The sequence below is a fragment of the Pseudonaja textilis genome, chromosome 5, assembly GCF_049901715.1.
Source record: "Pseudonaja textilis isolate UNSWEBS1 chromosome 5, rPseTex1.2, whole genome shotgun sequence".
Taxonomy (NCBI): domain Eukaryota; kingdom Metazoa; phylum Chordata; class Lepidosauria; order Squamata; family Elapidae; genus Pseudonaja; species Pseudonaja textilis.
This window is the reverse complement of record NC_141994.1, coordinates 15,446,637-15,472,296: the sequence shown is the minus strand read 5'-3', so window position 1 is coordinate 15,472,296 and position 25,660 is coordinate 15,446,637. Positions and strand designations below refer to the sequence as shown.

Here is a 25,660-nt window from a genome sequence, read left to right as displayed (position 1 = left end):
GGGGCTCATTATTTAAATAATGATCATTGTAATGCAGTCCCACTCATGTTTATGATTTGATCTCCATTCACGGTAAACCGTCACCCCATCCAATATGAAGTGTGATCCTTGGCCAGCAAATGATTGCTTTTAAGCCATAAAAATCTGAGTAATTATTATTATTTCAAACCTCCACTGCCTTGTGGCTATATCTATTATTGGAAAAGGCTTCAGGAGTCAACCTCGAGGCAAAATCCAGAGCCGGAGCCCCGGAAGCAGTTCCGTGACTGAGTACAGTCACGTTCTGGTAACTCCTGCGATGCAGCTGGAACTAATCGTATTGGCTCTGCCGTTCCATTAGACCCGTGATGGCGAACCTATGGTACACATGCCACAGGTGGCACGCAGAGCCATTTGTGCGGTCACGCGAGCCCCAGCCAAATTTACCTGCACTGCACATGCGCATGTCTCCCAGATGGTTTTCGGCCCATTTGAGACCTGTTTAGGCCTCCCAAAGGCTTGAGGGAAGCCTCTGCAGCCTTTGGAGGCCGAAAACTGGGTCCGTTTAATCACATCCGGTACTTCTGGTTTTGTTACTTCCGGTGTTTGGAGACCCATTTTTTGGTCTCCAAAGGCTTCCCTCGAGCCTCTGGGAGGCTGAAAAAGGCCTCAAACAGGCCGAAAATCAGCTGGGAGGAGCATGCATGCGCAGTGCAGGTAAGGGGCAGTGGGGGTATTGCATACGCATGCATGGGGGGGTGAGGCACATTGCATTGTGAGTGCCGGCATGCACACGCACGCACTATCATGTGCGCGCTTTCAGCACACCACAACGAAAAGGTTCGCCATCACCGCATTACATTATTTCAGTGACGTGGAGAAGGGGGAATCTGTTGCTTGGGTAACAGTTTACCCTCCATATTAAATTACCCAGGCCTCGTGCTCTGGAGGGGACACTCCACCTTCGCATACAGCATTGAAACAACACAGGCAGTGGCAGTTATCGATTTCATAGCACGATACCATAGTCTCTTGAGACTGAAGGATGCCAATTAATTCAATTTTATTATAGTGGTTTTAGCAATCTTATACTTCCTGAGGTTGCTCCAAAACTGGAATAGGCATCCTTTTGAGATCAGCGAGCCTCCTGGGAGAAGTGAATCAAAAAAAGAGAATGACTATGAGACGGGATTTGTCTGCAATGGCAGCCATTCTTTGGAACAGGGGTCGCCAACCTTTTGGACCTCAGGGACCACCAAACTCATAATTTTAAACCCCACAGACCACTAATATGAATTTTGATGGACAGTGGCTTGCTGACATTGCTGGGAAAGTCGGTCCCATATTCCAGAGCTGCACTAGTCACAGGACTGGCCCTTTGGTCATCCCGGAGCAGCTGCTCCTCCACCCGGGTGCACCGGCCTGCCATGCACTGGAGGAGCTGCTTCGGGATGACCAAAGGGCCAGTCCTGTGACTACTGCAGGTCTGGAATATGGGACTGACTTTCCCACCAATGTCAGCAAGCCACCCTGGGGCGGATCCCCCCCCCCGCCATTGGTCTTACCCTCCAGTTCCAGCTTGTGTGGTTCTACTCAAGGTAAAGTTTGTGCTCAGCCGAAGGGTGGGGGCCAGTAGGTGGGCGGGCCATATGGGTGGTGCAGCCTTGTGGTCCTGCGCAGCCTGGATTAATTGCTTTGGGGGGGGGGACACATTTCTCTACGGACCACCAAAATTTTCTTGCGGACCACCAGTGGTCCCCAGCCCACTGGTTGGCAACCGCTGCTTTGGAATAATCCTTGTTTAGTAACCAACAGTACAGCTGGTCCTTGTTTAGTAACAACATTGCTTTTTGGCACTAAATGGTCACAGTTATCTGGTGGCAAAAAAGCAACTTTGCAACCAATCCTCACATTTACAGTCTTTGCAGAACTATAAAGCAAAGGATAGCTGAAGTAAGGTAGTTCTTGACATACAACCATAACTGACCCCAGAATTTATGTTGACACATTTGTTAAGTGAATCAGTGCAGTTGTTAAATCAGTCATGCAGTTGTTAAACGAATCTGGCTTCCCCTATTGACTTGGCTTTTTAGAAGGTCGTAAAAGGGAATCATGTGACCCCGGAATATTGTGCCCATCGTAAATATGAATCAATTATCAATATCGAAATGCAAACCACGTAGCCTTGGAGATGCTGCAATGAGGATGCTGCAGTGGCCGTAAGTGTGAAAAATGGTCATAAGTCACTTTTTTCAGTGCCATTATAACTATGAATAGCCACTAAATTAGTTAATCGAGGACTAATTAATTAAAAAATATATATACTTAATTTCTTGGTATTTAACTTGTTTAATCCAAACCAAGCCATTGCACTTAGATAAGCTTTTCATAGCCATTGCCATTATACTTAACAGACATCAAACTTTTGCAAGGTTTTTCAAAGGCTATTTCCTGGTATTAGGCTACAGCAATAAAAATGTTTTTCGTTTCCTACCAGCTATATTTACTATGATCACATAACTTGGCAGTGCTTCATATAAAGGGCTTGACATTTGCCAGGTAACACAAGGCGTAGACTCACCAACAGCAGATAAGGAGAAAAATCTGATTTATATCAGAATGGGAGACCTTCAAGTATTAGTGCATTTTATCAATTGCTCTGGGAAACATTATTTAAAAAAGCAATAATCATTGTCAGTTATCTTCAACATCTGAACTTGTACATAGATTTTTAATTAAGATATGCACATCTCTATGCGTATTGAGTTAATGAGTACATGTATGGATATAACTTATACACCCTTGCTCAGTCTGGAATCCTGCAAACACAACAGATTTCAATTCCCATACCCAAGTCTGAAACATCTATAGGTTGAGGAACACTTTAGCACATTCGATTGTACAAAGCATTTCTAAAATAAACGCTTGATTCCTATAAATCTTTCCCAAATGCTTACTTTCTGTACACAAGTTTTCCAAATGTATACAATCTGTATGTAACCTGAGTCAAGACACTGCACGTTTCACAAGAGCCATGCGAAAAGATTTTTTTTTGAAGATCTCATGGATTTGATTAAGCCACCTACTGAATTAATATGAATTGGATAATCTAGTAAGAGTTGTCTGCATGTTCACACATACCTTTTAGTGAACAGATTTGATAACTCAACTTATTCAATCAAGAATTCAAACAGAGTTAACTCAATCACATTGCACTCATGGCAGAAGCACTGAGGTGCTTCCAGGTTGAAAACATTAGCAGTTGACATCACTGTTGCCTGTGGGATACCCAGTTGAGGACTCCTTTCATGTCCCCAGGTGCAGTGAAGGATGGGAGCTCACCCACCTCATGGCAGCATTCAGATCTCAAACATGGATTGTTAACCTCCAACCCAGCATCCTAACCACGTGAGCCACCGTGCTCCTACTCAACTCAATGACTCAAATGAATCCCTGTCACATTATGATGATTCCCAATCTCACTAATTATTGGTCAACTTTTTGAGTGTAATTCGATGTTTTCACTTTGTACTCCTTTATCACCCAGGAACTCTGAAAGATTCCTTTTTGCATCCAAATAGAATAGAATAGTATAGAATAGAATACCTTTATTGTCATTGCATTCTACAAATACAATGAAATTTGAAAGCTACTCCAGCACAGTGCACCAAACACCACATCACAAATCACACTACAGAGTATTTAAAAATTAAAATAATTAAAATAATAATAATTAAAAACCTAGTCTAAAACCTATCTAAAACATATAGTAAGTTAGATAGTTTAAAAATGCCACTATATACATAGGACTAAATCACAAATGCACTGTTTGATTCAAGACAATTATTGCCTTGGAAAATAAACTGTTTCTCAGTTTATTAGTCCTCATTTTAAGACACCTATAGCAACTCCCTGATGGTAACAGTTCAAAATATGAATGTCCAGGATGAGAACGGTCTGTGGAGATTTTTAGTGCTCTAGAGAGGAGTCTGGTCTTCGCTATCTCTTCCAAAGAAGAAAGAGAGCAACCAATGTTTTTTTTGTGCTGTGTTTATAACTCTCTGGAGCATCTTCTTATCCACTACAGAGCACCCAGCATACCACACCGTTACACAGTAAGTGTAAATCAGTCCATATATTTTAGTTATTCCACTGAAGTTCCTCTCAGAGTCCATGGTAAACAAGTGGGAAAAAAACAAAGCACAAGAGCATCCCAGTAATGGAATATATGATGACATCTCCCCTACAATGTCAGGCTTGCTCCATCTAAGTCCCTAGGAAAGAAAGACCCTCGATTCCATTTGGTTGAAGGGACAGGTTTCTTTTACTAAGGATTAATGGTTGCAGCAAAAGCGAGGCTAGAACTATTCCGGCGCAAAGTTGAACCCTGTACACTCCCTGCCCCCGGCCTTGACCAGAATGCCAGTGTCCAACAGCATCCCAGGGCGATGTTTTGAGAACTCCTTTGATGTCAGGCGCATCTTGAAACGGCTTTGCATTCTTTTCCAATCCAGTCATCCTCGGGCAATTGGATTAGTCTGGTTTTCACACGTCTGGTTTCCCGTTAACGCCATTCCCTCCTCCTTTTCCTTCTTTCTTCTTTCTCTTGCACATCTTCCCCAAATGACCCTGCCCCCTCCCCCACGTTTATGGCAGGATGCCAGCAAGCTTAGCGAAGAATAGTGAAGGTGGCAGAGTTGATGCTTATGGATATTAAAAAATAAACAATATTTTTATTATTTTTTCACAGGTTGAAGAACTGCCAGGCTACAATGGTTTGGAATCTTAGATGAAGTGCTTAAATGTTTCTCTTCCCTGTTTTCCTTAGATTATGGAGCAGTTTGCATGATCATCACTTTATGATTCTCACCTTCAAAAGATTATGGGTTAGCCAGCCTATAGTTCATACTCTAGCTTGTTGTTTCCGCTAGGATAGGAGTCTGAAGTATGAGTCAGTACTCGACTGAAAAATGTATTAACATGCACAGTGCACTTGTCAGCAATTCTTAAAGAAATGAAATATTTTCTTCAAGTTGCACAACAGTGGTTGCATGATTTGGTAAAAATTGAATTTGATATAAGGAGGGTGCCAATAGGTGCAGTGTGCACATCCACAGAAACACCAAATAACCTTTTATATTTCAAAATCTTCTTTTATATTTCAAACATAGTTTGCTGCAGAAACCTACATACCATGATTCTTTCCTGTTTTAGAATATTAGACTGTCATCTTTCCTTTCTATTCCCCCATCATTTCCTCCTCAGAGTTATTGCATTAAACCCATGAAATGGGGTGTGAAGGTAGTTCGCTTCCTAGTGGAGCACTCTGGATAATGCGACAGCGTGAACTAAACGAACTAGCAGCTGCTGGCAGCCAGACTACTCTGTAGACATCCCTGGCTTTCAAAATGTGTGGCAGCCATGCACTAAACAATAAATAAATACACATGAAAGATTATTCTATATAAAACCAATCCTTATTGAAACTAAGATGTTGCAAAATGAAATGATTCCAGTCGTGTGTCCTATGAACAGTTTCCATAGGACAGTTTTCTTCTCTTGTGTACAAAATTCTGAACTGTTATATTGTTCTCCGATCTCACACTCACATTTATATATCTAGGTGTGTGTGGTCTTTCTCTCCTTATATAAATTAATTATACAGCACACACTGTATAATTCAGTGAACATACTCCATACTCCTTAAATTATTTTAAAAAAATATTTTGAAAAGGCTATCTACTTTGTAAGACAAAGAGAACAACTATCAATAAATATGTGTAATTTGGACATGATATTGTATAAAAATGTAATTAAAAGATGCTATCCTTATAGCACAGCTTAGTTTAATAGCATGATTATACAACTCAGGCAGCAAGAAATGTATTTCAGTTGTATATTTGCACACTTATTGCCAGTTAATGGGCTTTCAAATTATATTACAAAATACAATCTCGGGTTAACCATATGAAAACTCACATTACCTGCTTGTCATAGTATTCAGTCAGTAAATATTCAGCATATTGTGCAACTAACTTTGTCAGCATGAGCAGCCTATGTTGTTAGTGCCTGCTACTTAACAAAATGCCTGTTTCTACAGACGCTTCTTTTTCACAAAGCATCTTCCTCTAATAAACTGTCATTCTGTGTTTTAAGACTACATGCAGTTGATTTAAGAAAAGAAAAGGGAGGTAGGAATAGCAAAACTTCCATATTGGAGCTCCAGGTAGCTAGGGATTCTGGGTGATGAAGACCATGTACACCAGTGGCCCCCAACCTTCTTTGTGCCACGGCCCAGTACCGGCATCACAAAATGATCCACGGCCCGGTACCGGCATCAGCACGCACGACCAAGGCAAGGCGAGCCGAGCGACCGGCCAGCCAGCCGTCCCCCTCTTCTCCCCGCCACCTTCAACTCCTCCTTTGTACCTTTTTTGTGCTTTCTTAATCTCCTCCGCCATCAGGACGGCTCTTCGTTCAAAGCCGCCCCCCCACTTCGATGAAACTAAGGTGCGAGGATTCCCTCAGCACCCAAACGCCGCTTTCCAACTGGAAAAGCTCACCCGGAAGCACTTTCTCGTTGAAACAAGATGGTGGCACCCAGCAAACCAGCGGCCCGGTAGAAAATGATCCACGGACCAGTACCAGTCCGGGGCCCGGTGGTTCAGGAGCCCTGATGTACAGTATAGGTGGAACTGGTTAGATTTAGACTGCAAAACCTAGATAGCCATAGTATGGCAACCAGGAGATGCCAGAAATTGCTACTATTTAATAGTCTTTCAGGCTGCTGAGTTAGGATTAGGGAATACTACCTGGAGGGTATTGAGCTGGGGAAAGCTTATTTGGAAATTGCCAATTCGTAGAAAAGAGAATATTTCTACTATGAGTTAATGACATCACATATATACTAATGGCAAATGATAAACTCTTCTGAATTCAGATAGGTGTCTAGTTGCTTGTCAAGTGAAACTTTTCCTCTTATGAATCTAATGCAGAATTGAGCATATATGATTTAGATGTTGCTTGCTCCTTCAAGCTACACAATTGTTACTCAGCAAAATCTGAGCCCTTTCTTATCAACTATGAGAATGAGATAAGCCACTTATATGCTGAACAAACCTAGACGAGATCTGGCTATTACGTCAATGAAAAATGCATTATGGTGAAACACCGATGGCTTATATAATAACTATTTTTCTGTTGTGACCACCATACATCTTTAAAATCTGGGGACCAGTAAATTATACTTTTATTCTCAGGTTTCATGTCTATAGTCCAGTGTAGTGTTTAAATTGTTCAACCAGGACTTCAGAGAATCAGGTTGAAATCCATATTTAGCAATGGAAAATCATTCAGTGAGTTTAGATGAGTCATTTTTTCTCAGTCTAACTATTTGATTGTGGGAATAAAAATGTAGGGAAGGAAAATCCTATGTAAATTGTTAGAGCTTTTGGAGGAAATGCAAGTTGTAAATCTAGCAAACCAATCAAAACTGCATTTCTCATTACCATCTATCATTTGTATAGTTTACTGATAGCTAGGTAGATAATTGGAACATGGAACTAAGGATAAATTTCCTGTCAGTGAGACCAACTGTAGCACTTTGATAAACTGTGGTTTTACAATTGCCAAGATTTCCATCACTATCGTTTTATTATTTGGTAAGCCTTTTCCTTCAGTGGCCTGACTGCCCATAACATGTTTTCAAAATTCTAAATGTTTTTTTTTTTCAAACATTAGGGCACCTTATTTATCTCCTCTCATTTGGTGCCAAGGGGTTGAAATAACATATGGGTCTGAACCTTACCTCTATTTTTAAGAACATACCCTGGTTTGTTATGGTACATAAATGTGGTTATTATTATTATTATTTATTATGCACATATCCTTTAGGCATAGAAAATAACAATAAGAAGTGCAGGCATAACTAAGAGGGGGGGAAAACATTTACATATTTTGAAAGCCATGCCAGATTGTATGTATGTTAATCAGTAGTATGTATTCATTTACTGTTTCAAGTGGCTAAAGGTTAAGGAAAACCTGTTTCCTACTGACTTCTAAAAGCGAAATGAATATTTTCTTTTCAGAGTTATGTAGTGGGCAAAAAAATAAAAAATCACCAGTAGTTATGATTTTAAAGGATCATGCACACCGTAGTCTAGTTTTTTCTCTCTCCTTGCAGCCTTTAATAAAAAATGGAACAAATAGCAGTAGTCTATAGGAGATGCTTAAACACCAAGGGTGCACTTTCAGTTCAATTATGTTCAGTCTCATTAGGCACGCTGCCAGAGTTTTTTTAAAAAAACCTTCCCTTTTTAATCTATTGGTCTAAGCCCAATATTCTAACATAAAGAGAAAGCTTTTGAATTCTCAGATGTTTGGCTGATTCTGTGGTCAAAAATCTCATTAATGGTTTTGCTGTAGCCACAGATTTTTTTTTTAAGCACCAATATCAGGGTCTGTAAAAATTCAACAGAGTTTAGGAAAAGGTGTGACATTTGCAAACTAAACGGAAGGGTTCAGTGAATAGGACAGAACCTGAAGTATGGGTTTGTAGGCTATACCAATCTGAATAACACCACAAAAGTCAGCAATTGTTTCCCAAGCTGCCATCTATCAGGTGTGAGGAGACTTCAGGATTCCCAACTAATGTAAACTTTGGCTATTTGTAGCTCAGAATCTGAGGAATCTCAATGCCCCCACATTTAAGGGGTGTCCAACTGGGGACAGTTATGTTGAGGCTCCTCCACTCAAAACAAAAAAAGGTAAATATATTTATGAGCAAGCCACCACAAAAAGAACAGAGTTTTGACATAGGAAAACACTTTCTACTAATGGCCAACAGGAAAAACAAATACCGAACATAAAGGCTTTCTTTCTTTGATGTCTCATTCACTCCCTCCCCCCTCCCATCTCATTAACAACACAGGCTGTTGTACGTGCTTGTTTTGGGATGGAAAAGAATTTACACCCATAATGACAATTTCCACCCCATGAGCCAAGATCTTTCAAAACCTAGAAAAACTCTCTCCCCATTTTCTTTTCCTGATGCAGTTTCCTGATACATGTAGATTTTTCTAGGTTTTTCAGTATTAATAGAGAGATAAATTCAAGGGAGAAAAATAGGTACCAAATTTTAAACTATCTAGTTTTACATGTGCATAAATATAATTCATATAAATTAACATAGTCATCAATCAACCTTCAAAGCTACAGTTGTTATTAAGTAACTGCGTCACATTGTTCCATGGGAAAATCAATCCCAGCCACTTCTTCTTATAAATTACAAGTATATTACAAATATTTTAAGAGGGAAAATATTTGTTAAGTTTCAAACTCCTTCAAGTAAATGTTGTGCATGTTTTCCTCTGAGTATGTTCCTTTGCATTCATGAGGATTCAAGTAAGTGTGCACAAAATTACAGTAACATGATGTATGCCTGATTCACATGATCAATCAAATCTTATTTACAATTACAGACCAGCATAAGAAGGGTCAACAATACAAACAATAAATTTAAAAGCTAAACAATATAAAATGCACAAAGTTAAAAACACCTTTTAAAAAAGTAACGTACATAAAAACCAAAAATCTAAAAAAAAAACCCTATAAAAGAGATAATTAATATATGGCTATGGTTATATGGAGGGGAGGAACCAAGATGGCAGCACCTTCTGAAATAAGCTCCTGGGTTGCTACAGGGCCGACCACTTCCAGCTTAACTCAACACCACCACCACCCCAAAAAATCCACCCAAGGGCAAGAAAAGCACCTGGGCCACCCCCAGCAATATTACTGGATGAGTAATATTGTCCCAATTTGTTGCATCTAAGAGAGAAAACTTCAGACTAAGTAACCAAAAGAATATTACATTGCTATACCTAGCAGATGTCAACACAGGAAAATCGTATCTGGCAATGAGATGGGAACTCGGATGGAAATCCCTTCTGAACTTTGCCAATTCAAGGCCAGTTCTTTGACATGTGAATGTACTGTGCTTTCAAAGATGTTTTTTTCTATGCCTCCTTCACTTCCAGCTATAATTATTTCATGTTTATAAGGATTTCCCTTTCTGAATCCTCCATGATCTCTTGTGTTAATACAAATAAATTTCAATAGAACATAATTTCCCAGTTTTCTTTTCTTTTCTCCTCTGCAGGCAGATGTGGTGTTATTTATGGAACTATTGAGTTCTTGACGTTTATTGCATGATTCACTACAGGTAAGTATACACTTGAAAGTCCTTATGGTGAATTCTTAAAATGCTGGACATTGGAGTATGAGGAACTATTCACCATGATAAAATTCTTGATCTCTGTATTCAACAATGTTCCTTCTTTAAAAAAAAATCCCATTTTAAATTAAGAGGCAGATACAAGAATTGGCTGGTTTATGCAAATATGCATAAATACAAAGTACTTATTAATAGGTTGCGGGATCCTAAGACTAAAGTGATAAATGTTTCAACTGAAAAATTAGAAATAGAAAATTCCTTTCAATTTATTTCTAAAAAGTGACCTAGGATAGCAGTTGTTGCAGGAGATGACTAAGAATAGTATACCTAATAACTCTTTTATCTCTTAAATTCCTTGTCATATAGTCACATAATACAAAAGCCAAAAAGCCAGATATTCTAAAAGCTGTTTTGGAAAAGGACATGGTTCATGATAATAACAACTGGTGTGGTTTTGTTAACTTATCTAAATCCATTAAGGTACCTTAAGCTCTAATTTTCTAATCATCGTATCCTGAATACAGACAAGAGTGATAGATGCATAATCTGCAGATCCAGTTGAACATCAGTGTGGGATTCACTAGAGTATCTTTGACAGATGATGATCTAGATTTGAAGTTCTTCAGCGAAGGAGAACTCATCACTTCATGTAGTGGCCCATCCTACTGGTTGACAGCTCATATAAACCAAACTTTCTTCCTGACACTTATCCCGAACATTTTTTTAAATCTGTCAAGCGTTTTTAAACCATAATATATTTAAAGTAAAGATGTCCTCATTAAGCTTGACTTCTGATTACTATAAGAGTGCAACCACACTTTTTTCTAGGAGGCAAAGTCCACTCACAAGTTAGGGTAGAGTCAGCCTTCTTACTTATTTACATTGAGAGAAAGTTGTGTTTTGATCTAATTACAACAAATCTACATGTTATTCTTTGCTTTGATGATGGCAATCATCAAAGCAGTCTGTGGGTTGAAATTCTGATACACACAACTGAACAGTTCTTTAACTTTCCAAACTAAAGCAAAGATACATCCCTTTTACAGTCAAGAACTCTACAGAGATTATTTATAACACGAGCCATCTCTTTACAAGTTATTTGCTGTTTTCCAACCAGCAGGAAATGTAGATGAGCAGCCTATGGATAGGTTTGTTTGGGTGGGTATATGTGCAACAGAAGATACTATATCTGTAGTTTCCTACACTTTATCTAGTTTTCAATCATAAGTTACATAAATATAACCTGACCTTAATGCTATGGCTCAGCTCATTTTCTTGAGCAACCTGTTCCATGTCTGAATTATTATTCTACAATGGATTTAAGAAAGTGTCCTTCTGCTCAGTCAGCATTTTTAATCTGCAAAATGAATAATGTTGGACTATGTGATGGCTATATATGATTCCACTCATTGTCTCTTTTGGCTCAATTTATTAAGAGATTTGTTTTCTGACTATGATGCATTGGTAGTTGGCTGGGTTCTATTGTGGTTTGTGGGAGGCTGACATCATGTCTGGATGGTACTAGATAATAACAGGGAAACTGCAAGTATGCCTATTCACTGGCACCACCAAAACACCAACATTTCATGAATATTTTAAAAACTGGCAACTAAAGTTCTCTTTCCTAACTAGGTATCAGTTAAAGTTCTCTGTAAAGACCACCCTTCACCAGTCAACCCTGCATAAATCCATACAAAAAAAAATCTACAAATAGTTCTCAGCCTACACAGGCAAACAATAGATATAAACTCAAAGTAAACCGCTCCAAACTCGATTGCAGAAAATATGACTTCAGCAACACTAACTACCTGACCCTTGTTACATACTCAAAGCCCCAAAATGTTAACCTTAAACTGTCTACCGTGGACCTCACTCCATTCCTAAGAGGTCTCTAAGGGGGTATGCATAGTATCTGCTGTTTTGTCAGATCTCTTTGTAGGTCCGGTTCTAACTTCTCAAGATTGTCGGAAATGGAGCGGGGGTTAGTTTTACTTACAGATCTCTTGCCAGCAAAGTGCTCCTCAATTCTTGGTTGTTTTGCCGTCTTCACTGGTGGGAAAGATCCTGGGCTAGTGCCATGGCGCTTCTTTCTTTTCCCCATGCCTTGTTAGTCCTCAGCAAAACAAAAACTTTTGTCTGTGTTGTGGTCTACGCTGTTATCGTCTCCAAAAAATATTATTTAAATAAAAAGGATCCAATGGGAGTACTAAAAGTTGATAAAATAAAATAAAACCAAGAGGAGCTGCATAAGCGCACCATTGTGCCTGCCATCCCTGTCCTACCGTTCCTATTTATTCGTACTCATTTATTATGTATATACTTATACCAGTTTATACTTTATATGTTTATATGTTATGTTCATACTTATACTTGTTTTCTCATACATGCTTGACAAACTAAATAAATAAATAAAATAAATAAAAGAATCGTAACTGTGACCAGAACTCCAGTTGTGTTATGGTGGTAAGTCAAGGCACTATGTGAACTGAAGTAATTTTCCAGCCTTTTTTGTGGCAGACATTAAGTGAACGCGGTGGTATTGTAGTTAAGTGAATATGGTGGTTGTTAGAAACCAACAAAAAACATCACAAATTATGACATATGATTGCGGAATGCCACACCTGGTCATAAAGCAGAACTACTGAACATAACAGTCACACGGAGGTGCTTTATAGGCCATAAAGCACTTGTTCCGTGGCTGTCATAACTTCAAACAGTTGCAAAATGACCAGTTGTAAATGCTGGCTGGGGGAATTCTGGAAGTTAAAAGCCTGCATGGCAATCCTGTTTTGTCTTCTTTGCTACTGGTACACATTAAGAAATAAGATGATGTCTCATGAGAGGCTGGCCACAGATCTAACTTCAGATCACCTATTACTATTACATTTTAAGCCAAATTTTAAAATAAATGTGCCTTGCACATTTTACAATTTTATTTATCTGGAATAAAACTGTTTTTCTTTGAATACATTTTAATTTCAAAATGGGAATATTCTGTATAAATAACACTAGGATCCAAACGAAATAACTAAATTGGAAATTAGCTTTGTTTTCCAGAGGAAAACTGTAGTATATAACTTTACACCATCATAAAGCTGATTATGTCAGGTGACTTCTATCATCATACAAAACCTGTTTTCCCCTCAGGAAATTAGATAATCAATCTTTCAGCTGCACAGACAACCAGCCACAAATGCTGCTTCCATTTGTTCATCAGAGATTGCAGAGATGGTTATATTTTTAATGCTGATTTCAAACAATGCCAAACTATTTCAACTACTCCTCAACATACTTACAAGAGAAAAACTAGATAAGTAATCCTGTTGATCCTCACACATAATATAGAATTAGAAATGTAACACTTTGATAGTTCTTATGAATATGCATATGAATATGTTAATATTTTATTGTGTAACTTGATCTGGCATTTCCCATGAAAACATGCTTCATTTAATTTTGGATAAAGCTTCACTATGCATTTAAGAAAAAAGGTAATGTAATTAGTAGATTAAAGATAGCATATTTTACATCAAGGGAATTTGGAAACACTTCAAAGATTTTAATTTCAAAACTCCCAACTTTATAAAATCAGTCAAAATCCAGTTTTCCCTTTAAGATCTTTACAGGTAATGTAACAAGTTAAAGACATACACAGCCTTAAAACTGTACCCCATAACCCACCCAAACTACTATAGAAATAATACTGGAATTTAGAAATACTTCCTATTCTTAAATAAGAAAATGAATTCCTATTTTTAAATTGCTTGTTAAAAAGAATAAGGGTTTGTGAAGTTGCCTTTATGACTAATGAACTTTAATAATTATGGTATTTTACCTACATCAAGCACCATGAAGGATAACAAGATGACACAATTTTCTGTTTGGAATATTACAAAGATAAAAAGAGACATGGCACGTTAAAAGCACTGGGAGTTCTGTAAGCTTGGGAAGTAAAACCAACCAACCAATCATCCTGGAAGAAGAAAGTATAGGCGGTCCTCAGTTATATAGAAGATATAGAATGGTAAATAAGATAGGTAATGGCATATAAGAAGAGCATGGATTTAATTAAAGTCCATACAAAAAGAGGTAATCTGGGGCCAAGCTACTTTCTAAAAAGAAGTTTTATGTTTTTGTGTTTTGTGTGTGTATGTTTGATTGAGACTTGATAAAATCTCGGAGGAATGTTAGATGAGAACAATTGTAAACAAGTCAGAGGGAAATATAAATATGATGACTTAATAGTAGATAAATATAGAAAAGAAATGTAATTGAATAAGAGTAAAGAGAAATAATGAGAAATTTATCAAAAAGAATTTATGTGTTTATATGGAAATGTGGTAAATTAGAAGTATGCGATATAAAATAATGTTTTACCTGCCTTGTGAAGATTTATAATGGAAAGAGGTTTTATGTTTTTAATGTTTAATGATGTTTTGTTTGTTTTTAAAATTAATAAAATTTGTTTCAAAAAAAAAAGTATAGGTGGTCCTTGACTTATGACCAAAATTGGGACCAGAATTTCCATTGCCAAACAAGGCAGCTGTTAAGATAATCATACCTGATTTACTCTCTTTTTTGCCATGATTGTTAAGCAAATCTCTGCAGTTCTTAAGTGAATCATTCAATTGTTAAGCAAATGTGGCTTACTACCATTAACTTTGTTGGAAGCTGGCTGGGAAGGTTCAAAATGGCAGTGACATGACCACAGGACAGTGCAACTGTCATAAATCCATGCTGGTTGCCAAACAACTGAATCTGGTCACATGACTGTGGGGATGCTGCAACAGTTGTTAAGTGCGAAGACCAGTTGTAAAATCATCTTTTTTCAGTGCTGTTTACAATTTTGAATGGTAGCTAAATGGTTGTAAAGCAAGGCAAGTTTAAGACTTGTGGACTTCAACTCTCAGAATTCCTGAGCTAACATGACTGGAGGAGGAATTCTGGGAGTTGAAGTCCACAAGTCTTAAAGCTGTCAAACTTTGAAGATCCCTGTTGTAAATCAAGGACTACCTGTAGAATGTCACTCCTTATTTGCTGCTCAGAAAAATATACGAGGTGTCATCCATGTTTTAAGTTCTTGTATATTTTATTTCTTAGGAATATATGAGCAAAATATATGGGCACGTTAACTATCGGATCACTGTCCATCCACTCTTACTGAAACTATTACGTACTCCTATGAATCACTAATTCATTAAGATGGCAGTAGTTCAGGATTGATTCCCAGTAGACTGCACCCAGTTGGTTAATTCTAGTTTATTTTTCCTTTACACAGAGTCATAGTGGAATTTGTGAATGTTAAAAAAAAGCTTCCAACAGAGCAAAAACAATTCAGCAGAACAAGGAAGTGCACTTCGCATTCTCTAATCCAGGGGTGTCAAACTCAGGTCATCATGGCGGCATCATGTGATGTATCAGAACTTCCCCCCCTTCGCTAAACCGGGTATGGATGTGGCCAACGCATGATGCATCTAGGCCGTGGGCCGGGAGTTTCACAGCCTTGGTCTAATCTGTTGAAGCAGTGCTTTAATATCAATGATGTTTTAAGCCAGGAGTCCCCCAACCCTAGTCTGCGGGCCGGTAGCAGGCCATGGCCCGTTTGGGAACTGAACGTGCAAAGCTGCATTTACCCAAGTGATGCACAAATGGTTTCACTAGTGTGCAAAGCTGCATTCGTGCAAGTGGTGTGCACGCATGTGAAACCATCCTCTCTCTTCCCCCACCTCCTCTGGCGGTCCACAGAGCCAGAAAGGTTGGGTGATGTTCTCTAAGCAGTGTTTCACTCAATACCGTAAACAGCTTTTTTCAACTCTACATTTTTTAAAAATATTTCCTGGCAAAAACTGGAAAATGAACTATAAATTAAATTTCTAGTTCTTTCTTTCTGCTTTGAATTTGTAACTTGACCTTATATAAACCACTCAGATTTAGTTCCCTAATAACAATTCTATGGAAAATAGCTAAAAGGGTCTCGGAGTCTTTCTGAAAAGCTTCAGAAATATTAAAGTTGTGTGTATTGTACTATTACTACTTTTATCAATCAAATATTAATTAAGGCAATTGCTGTTTTCCCTAAGGTGTAAACCGGAGTGTATACATTATACATATGCATACAAAGACAACTGATTTATAAAGCCCTTATGCAGAATGAATGAATAAATACAGTTTTACAAAGCCCAATAAATTGAAGCCAAATGTAAGAAATACGTTGATACATGGGTACAATTGGTAAATAGAGTTGAAGAAACCAATTGACTTGAGAAATCTGGATTTTAGCACTAAACAGGAAAGCAAGCATGCATATCATCTCACATAGAAACTACAAAATTCAATGCAAGCATCAGCCTATCTATAGCGATTAAGGATCACTTACAAATAATCCATCCCTCCCCCAAATCTTGTAATGGTGCCAGGGAGGGAGGTCCTGGTAAGAATGAGTGAAGAATGTTGGGAATGCACATCAAATTCAGGCAGGGGTATCCAAGGCCATCCTGTAGATGTCAAACCTAGCCGGCACCTACATCAGGTAACAATGACATTGTGCTCGAGGCAAAGAGTCCCTTTAGTGACAACAACAAAGGTATTATTTCATATTGTATGGGGAAAGTCTATGGTAAGCCATTCCTGTATTTTCTCATTTATATTTATATACGGCGAAGTCCGGGTTACAAGTTGGAATTCATAAAGGAATAGATGAATGTATAGAAGTTTAAACAATGAATGATTGATGTTTGAAGTGTCATAAAATTATCAAACATTCATATCGTAAAGTATCATTTTTGACTGATTTGCAGCAGGTACAGAGCAACGTGGCAAAATATATTATTGGCATAACAGCCAGTATCTTGATTTCAAATCTGATATCTGCATGTAATTTAAGTGATGCAATGCATCTGAGTGATTCTGACATATCAGGGTTGCATCAAGTTTAGACATAACTTCCCATATATTTATTGGCACAGCCTGAAATCTCTAAATTACCTTCGTCTTAGAAAATCTCTGGGATAAAATCCTTGTTAAAACAAGAGCTTACCAATAAACTGCCTCCAAACATATATTGCTATAGGCAAGTGTTAATTTTTAGTTCTGTAGAATTTGGAAAGGAAGCCTTAAGGGAAAAAGGAGTACAACATTGCAAGCTTGTGGTTTAGCTTTGTTTGCAGTATCCAACAATCCAACACAGGCAAATTAAGCCGAACTTGCGCAATGTCTCTCTTCTTATTGGGTGCTAAGAACTGATGAAGCTTCAAAAAGGAAAAGGAGTTGTGTGTTTTTTGTTATTATCTAGATACCACTAGCTGTTGTTTCAATAGAATCCTTCTCCATCTATACTTAGGGGAAATCTACAGATTTGCTCTACATCTTATTACCCCCAAAATGTGAACTGCAGTGGACCAGAAATATATTTATCTGGCTTAAAATTTTTCTTTCAATGCAGCATTTAGGTCACCTAACATGTCTTTAGACTTAGAATAACTTTATTTCCACTTTGAACTGACACTAATCGGCGTACATTAAAATGAAATTTTGTTGCACACAGCTCTCAAAGGGTCACCACCTCCAATATACACTACATAAACATGACTAAATAAATAAATAAATGAATATGCATATACTCACATATATTATATGACACGGAGAAACAACACAGTTCAGCTCAGATGGATACATGCACATGGTGAGAAAAACGAATCTTGCGAGGTTACCAGACAGATGGCATAGGGAACAAAGCTGTTACAGAATCTGGTAGTCCTGCTAGAAATACTTCAAAACTTCCTCCCAGAGGGGAGCAACAGAAACAGACCGTAAAGTGGGTGTGTGGGGTCTCTAACAATGCTTTGAGCTCTAAGCAAATAACGCTTATAAGTAGGATCCTGAATAACAGGAAGTGAGCTTCCTATACTCTTCTCGGCTGTCCTCACCACTCTCTGTATGGACTTTCTATCTGAGGCACTGCGCCACCAAACCAAACAGTGTTGCAGTTTGTTAAAAAGCCTCTCAATTGTGCCTTTGTAAAAAGTGGCCAGGACAGAAAAAGAAAGATGTGCTCTTGGCAGGAAATGCCGACGTTGATTTAGCCTTTTGGGGTTTTTTTTGTTCCTTAGTGTTGGTAACATCTCCTTGTATAATCACAGTATATCAATAATCACAATTTGGATAGGACACTACCAAAAAACGTCAGGGCTGTAGGATAAATAGGGAGACAGTAAAATTGTCCCAAAAGGTAACCATGGCAAATCACTTGCACATTACTGCTAAGAAAATTACATGGGTGTGTCCTTATAACTAAGAATTGTGTCTGACTCAAGAGAATCTTTATCGTACAGTTCTTTCATTGCTTTCATGCTATGGCATTTTAATGTTCTTATTTACATTTTCTAAATTTCTATTTGCTGTAGTTTTAACTTCTTGGAAACTGTTCTGGGAACTTATTGAAGTGTGGAGTATAAATAAAACAAGCAAATAAATAAGGCAAAAAGCCAGCTATTGATTTGAGACGGCAAACAGGCCTGCAAAAGCTTAAACTGATGCCATTATTAAAGCAGTAAACTGATTCACTGAGTTCAAAGAGGTGGAATTTGTATTTTTATAGGCAGTGTTGTCCATGCACAAAAATATTTTTCTTGTCTGTTTTCAAACAGAAATAATCATATTGCTAGAAAAATGTTTTATTACTTGAACAAACTTAGAATCCTGAAGTGAGGCAAAACTTTATTTTTAACTAATGTGTGGGATCACTTTTCTTTTTAAAGAGTACCCTGGAGCAATGTCAAGTTGTTATCTTTTTGGCAGCTGCTTAAAATTCTAAACCAACAACCACACCATGAAACCCAGACTTTTACTGATATATGCACTTTTTCCCAGGCTTCTTGGCCAACATGAACCAATGACTCCAGTAAAAGAACTATGGATTACTCTATCAACTGTCATTTTATCAGTGTTTTTTCAACGAAAGCAACTGCACTGTAATAGCCAAATGCAAGGGTGTAAGTTGCAGATTGCAAGAAAATTTATGGCAAAGACTAAGTAGGTACTTAAGTAAGTTGCAAATATCTAACCTCTCCCAGTAATGTTAAAACAAAAGATAAAGGAATAAGAAAGAATGATGTCTTTCATAAAGAACCCAAGGCAATGACCTCATGACATGTAGAAGTAAACAGAGACAAACTTTATGAGGATGAGCTGCAGTGAGCCTCAGGCTCACATATTCTGATGACAACGGTGCCGTGAGAAGCTTTAGAAATTTACCTCCATTTTAACCTAATCATAATTTTCAGTAATGTTTTCATTCCGATATTCCAGGTTCATATGACAATTCCTTTAAAAAAGAGATGTCTCCCAATATTCTGTTATTAAGTTATTTACTGTTTTGTTATGATATAAAAATATTACCCTCTGCCTTTTCGGGGGGTGGGGGGTGGTTTCATCTTTATTATCCTGAACTATATTTAGTGTTATTTTCAGCACAGGTCCCTCTGATGTGGACAACGGGCATTCTCCAAGCATCCTGATTCCAAAGATCTTATGCTTACATTGAAACTACAAAGTAATCCTATGGTTAGAAAGTAGAGTAAGAAATTAAAGGATAATGTAATAATAATGATATACTAAAATTGATTACTTTTGAATAAGCTATAATATGAATATAATTTAGTACGACTTGGGATTTGCCTTTAAGGATAATTTGAAACTGAAATAAAAACTTCATGACAATGTAATAATGATATAAGATGATATATAATGTTGGCTATAATATAACATGAATGTAAACTCAATAAGAAATATATACCAATATTGTTATGTGCACAAAATATATGTTCTCAACCGACACACTATATAATGGAAAGATGGTTTTATTTGCTGTTTTTATTATAAAGAAAAATTTGTTTAAAAAGAAACTAGAAAGTAATCCTATCAAACTTTTAAATCCATTTTATTCCCTTTTCTAGATATCATGGATAATTCAGTGATAAATGGCTAGGGTAAATGGACATCCATGGTGACGGTGCCAAACAAGCCAGGAAGACAGGCTTCAACTAACCCTGAGTTCTCTCTCCTCACATCCGTTAACTGCTTTCTCTGAACTTTATTGTTTAAGGGTTGCACTTAAGCTCCAAAGACCACTCCAAAGGTTAATATGATCCCAAAGTAATTCTTTAACATATTAACAGAGTTGGAAGGGACCTTGTAAGGCCATCTAGTCCAACTCCCCTGCCCAAGCAGGAGACCCTACACCATTTCTGACAAATGGCAATCCAATCTCTTCTTGAAAGCCTCCAGTGATGAAGCTCCCACAACTTCTGAAGGCAAACTGTTCCATTGTTTGATTGTTCTCACTATCAGAAAATTTATCCTTAGTTCTAGGTTGAATGTCCCCTTGTTCAGTTTCCATTCATTATTCCTTGTCTGGCCTTCAGGTGCTTTGGAAAATAGCTTGACCCCCTCCTCTCTGTAACAGCCCCTTAAATATTGGAAGACTGCTATCCTGTCTCCCCTGGTCCTCCTCTTTACTAGACTAGTCATGCCCAGTTCTTGCAACTGTTCGTCATATGTTTTAGCCTCCAGTCCCCTAATCATCTTAGTTGCAACATGCCAAACTTATCCTTGCAAATTACTAACAAGAAACTTTAATAGAGGTTTATCAATCTTAGGACTTTGGTAGAACCAATTCCTTTGTAATGATAATTACTTTTTACAATTTCAATTTTAAGCGGGAAGAGTTATTTAACCTTGACTAATCTCAAAAAGCCAAGCAGGATTGGATTTATATTAGTACTTTAGTGCAAAATCAGCAGGAAATCCAAGATGAATTGAGAAGTTTTTTTTAAAAAAATGTTTCAGTATTGCTAGCAAAAAAAATGCAAGGATTATATCCATGTAATCGCCGGCAGGCAGCTTTAATTCAAAGACCTCTTTACTTTTACCCTTAAATTTCTCAATTAAAAATACTATTCTGATAATATATCAAGAACAATGTTCCTGCTTATAATAAGGAATACTTGCTAAGACACTGCGCGCTTTTTGTGCTGAATGAAAGACTTTAAAACTAAAACCTGAAAGAAATTGTGATTTTGCTTTTCCACTTAGAAAAAGCTGTTTGAACCAAAGAAAGAAGTTCACTTTTGAGGAGCAAAGAATTAATGTCACATTAATAAAAAGTATATTATGTTGTCATCATTAGACTTCCTCATTAAGTAGTTTCTTAATGGCTGTAAAGCTTTGGACTATGGTTTTTTTTAGCTACAGGAGCACCCTTGGTCATTTCAATGTGTGTGTGTGTGTGTGTGTGTGTGTGTGTGTGTGTGTGTATTTGTTTTCTGAAGTTTTCGTGGGTACTTATATGTATGGTATTCAGCTTTGTTCGGGTATTTTCCCATGTCATTATAGTTGTGCTTTTAAAGTTGTAGCAACGTTTCTTGTTTGGGTATTTTCCCACATCGTTGTAGTTGTGCTTTTAAAGTTGTAGTTTTAAAAGCACAACTACAATGACGTGGGAAAATACCCGAACAAAGCTGAATAACATACATGTAAGTACCCGCGAAAACTTAAGAAAACAAATACACACACACACACACACATTGTATACACACAATATATATATATTGCTTTGAAACAAAAACAGCAGACTCACTGGTTTTCTTTCTTTGGCCTTGGAATGCTTACGTATGATTTTTCAAGGCTTTATAACGGGATGCCAAACTCGATTTCAATGAGGGCCACATCAGGATTGTGTTTGACCTCGGGGGGCCGAGGTGGGCATGGCCAGCTCAATGTCACTCATGTTGGGGGGGGCATGTGGTGGCCTGAAAGCTCTGCCAGTGAAAATGGGCTCCTGAGCTCTGTTTTTGGCTCAACGGCCTCCTGCAACCCTGCCAATTCCTTGTGTGCCCCCCAAGCACCGTTTTCGCTGGCAGAAGTGAAATTTGCTGTTTCTAGGGTGGCCCCGCAAGCCAGATCTAAGCATGCTGTGGGCTGGATCCAGCCCACGGGCCTTGAGTTTGCCACCCCTGCTTTATAACAACAGCCCCCAATAGCACCAAGGACCAGTTCTGTGGAGAGAGGATTTTCCGTGGACCGGAAGGGGTTTGGTTGTGCATGCTGCCTGCATCCCACGCATGGGCCTTTGCTTGTTTGCGAAGCCCAGTTTCTGGAATGCCATGAAACGGTGCCGGTCTGTGGACCAGGGGTTGGGGACCCCTACTTTACATTATTTTGTGAAGAATAGTCACAAATGGTTCAAAGATACTCATTCATCATTATGGAATATATCCTATTGACCTATTGCAATTTTTAAAAATGCAATCAGCCCCCAAAGCAAGATTTCCATTCCAGCATGACTTTTAACTGTAAGGACTTCCTTGATTTATGTTAGCAAAGAAATTGATCCAATCCATTGAGTTTAAAAAGAATATTACTAAAAGAGCATTCCTTACCTTGTTATAATACTGCACTTGGACAGAATGCCACTGCCCATCACTAACCCCTCCTGGAACAAATGGTGCAACTGTTGTGGTGGTTTCTCCTGAAAAATAGCATGGAAGAGAGAGAGAGAGAGAGAGAGAGAGAGAGAGAGAGAGAGAGAGAGTGTCCACCTTAAAAGTTCCATTTTTAAAAACATTCATTTTTACAATTAACAAAGACATTAATCGTATTTAGTACAATCAGCAGCAAAATATATTAAACAAAATATTAAACAGATTAATACCAAAGATGTTTAAGAAAAATCCATTGTATATACGTATGCATATACAGGTAGCCCTCAACTTAGGAGCACAATTGAGCCCAAAGTTTCTGTTGTTAAGTGAGACATTTGTTAAGTGAGTTTTGACCTGTTTTACGACCTTTCTTGCCACCATTGTTAAGTGAATCACTGCAGTTTTTAAATTAGTAACACGGTGGCTAAGTGAATCTGGCTTCCCCATTGACTTTGCTTGTCAGAAGGTTGCAAAAGGTGATCACATGATACCAAGACACTGCAACTGTCATAAATATGAGTCAATCGCCAAGGGTCTGAATTTTGATTTCTGATGGCCAGGGTCGTAAGTGTGAAAAACAATCCTAAGTCACTTTTTTTCAGTGCCATTATAACTTCCAATGGTCACTAAATGAACTGTTGTAAGTTGAGGACTATCTGTACTGTACATGTTCCCTCAATATACTGACGAATTAAGACAACATATAACAAAGCCTTTCAAACTATGGTTTTCAAGATCGTTTACATCAAGTTAAACACTTGGGTTAGAAAGGGTATGTAGACGGATAATAATAAAGAGAACAATTGCATAGATAAAGAAGCTTGAAAACGATGCTAAGCCTGGCAGATTAAATGTCTTTTGGAACAAAAAGAGGCATTTGGAAGAGAAAGCTCAAGTTTTGGTGTGACCTTTTCCTGACTGCCAGCCATCTCCATCACTTTCAAAATAACCGAGAATAAAGTGTTGTGTCTCCAGAAAGGAAGACATAGAGAAGATACAGACAACATCATATGGGATATTATTTATGTGTGATCAGATATAATTTAGTTCAGGGGTTTTCAAGGGTTTTTCAAAGTAATGAAAGCTGCTAAGTGGAAAAAAAAATCACCACAAAACCATTCTTGATCAGGAGTAAAGTTCTAGTGATAGAAAATGGACTGTGAGTGAAGTTTTTCTCTGTCCTGTTCTAGTGACTCCATGGAACAGTTTGAAAAAAAAACCTGCTTTGGATATCCAGGAACCAGAGGTGGTATTCAGCAGGTTCTGACCAGTTCTGGAGAAATGGTAGAGGAAATTTTGAGTAGTTCGGAGAACCGGCAAATACCGCCTCTGACTGGTCCCTCCCCCATCTATTCTCTGCCTCCTGAGGCCCAGCTGATTGGCTGAGTCTTCTTCGGTTGCCCTGCACAGGAGAACGGAGCTGGAAAGCAGGTTAGTGGGATGGGGAGGGAATGGGATTTTGCAGTAACCTTCCCCCAGGAGTGGGGAGGGAATGGAGATTTGACAGTATCCTTCCCCTGCCATGCCCACCAAGCCATGCCATGCCCACAGAACCGGTAGTAAAAAAAAATTTGAATCCCACCACTGTCAGGAACAACCCATGCAATGCTAAATATGCAAACTCTGCCAATTCATCTGTAGCGGAATAGAAATTTAGTAACTTCCCAGTAACAAATGTCTACTAACACCTTTGCAGCTATACGTCTTTCCAGCTGAAGTTTCAAACACAGTCCCATATCTCATATCACATTGTCACTTCTTTTTAAAGGGACAAAATCAGGTATATTAGCCTAGACTGGACAAAAACATTTAGAGGCTCTATCTCTTAAAAGAGCTTCCAGGGTCAAATATGAATTTAGAAGTACTTCCAGCCTGCAAATCCTTTTCAAGGAGACTGTTACATATTGATTACAATTGTAGGAATGTAAATACAAGACATTAGTAGGCCTATAAAATCACACTTAGAAAAGCATTTGTTGTCACTCAAATTACACTTACAATTAATGACAACAATAATATTAGCTCTAGACTGGCATAACAATGTTAACGGCAACAACAAACAAATTATGGCAACTATAAGTATATATCCATAAAAATGTATATTTGTACATTTCTAAGGTGTCTTTGTGCTGTAGCAATTGTTCTTCATCAAACACTTAGCAAGAATGAAAACAAATCATATGCAAAAAGTAAATATTTAGGATAAATCAAGAAAGTGAAACAACTGTAAACTGAAAAAAGATATAGGAGTTTCTGTGTGTTTTCTTCAGGCTGGAATCTAACAAGAATGTCAGATAAGGTGTTGGGGGAACAAGAAAAACATTTTTCTTCCCAGAAAATTACAGAAGTTCTACCCGGCTCTGAATGTCATGGCTTCCTTTCTTTCACATTGAAATGTCTTTTAAAGATTGGATTTGATAAAAAAAACAAGGTGCCAGATAAGTTATACAGACTAGTACAACCAGCCCAGTCACTATTCACTGCTTCTCTGAGGTAATAGCAAAACAAATATCTACAGGAAAAGTACACAAGGACCTGTCAAAATGGGCAGATTGGATTTATCATGAGTGACTAGCTGGACAAAAGTTTCCACTACAGAAGAATAAGAAAAGAAAAAAAAATGGTTATGACAATACAATAAACCTCTCTCTGTATTTCCCCAGTATTCAAATGCAAACATTTACTTCAGTTTGACACACACACCTGCTTGGTTAGTACAGAAAGGTGTTCAACTGAGAAAGGAACACAAACTTTGCCTTTCCTTAAAGATGGTGAATATACTTCTGTGTTGATTTTGTGAGCATTTCAAGAGGAACACCCACTATTCTTTTTCCCAGAAGCATTTTGCATCTGAATGGAAGTGAAATTAACTTTCAAAAGAGGAAACCCTAATATTCCTTAATACTGCTTCACAAAAGCACGTTTCTTTCTCCTAAACCTGTTATAATGTCTGAATGCCTGTTTGCAG

At 37.9% G+C, this 25,660-nt stretch overlaps 1 protein-coding gene across 3 annotated transcripts in view; it reads right to left on the bottom strand.

Annotated features, from left to right (window-relative positions):
- Positions 1 to 25,660, bottom strand: part of CELSR1 (cadherin EGF LAG seven-pass G-type receptor 1) — a 171,330-nt gene that overhangs the window by 59,994 nt on the left and 85,676 nt on the right. For all 3 annotated transcript variants that reach the window (XM_026702947.2, XM_087934145.1, XM_087934144.1), the window contains exon 5: positions 22,651 to 22,739. In XM_026702947.2, coding sequence (XP_026558732.2) covers positions 22,651 to 22,739 — 89 coding nt within the window. The remainder of the gene's footprint in view (positions 1 to 22,650; positions 22,740 to 25,660) is intronic.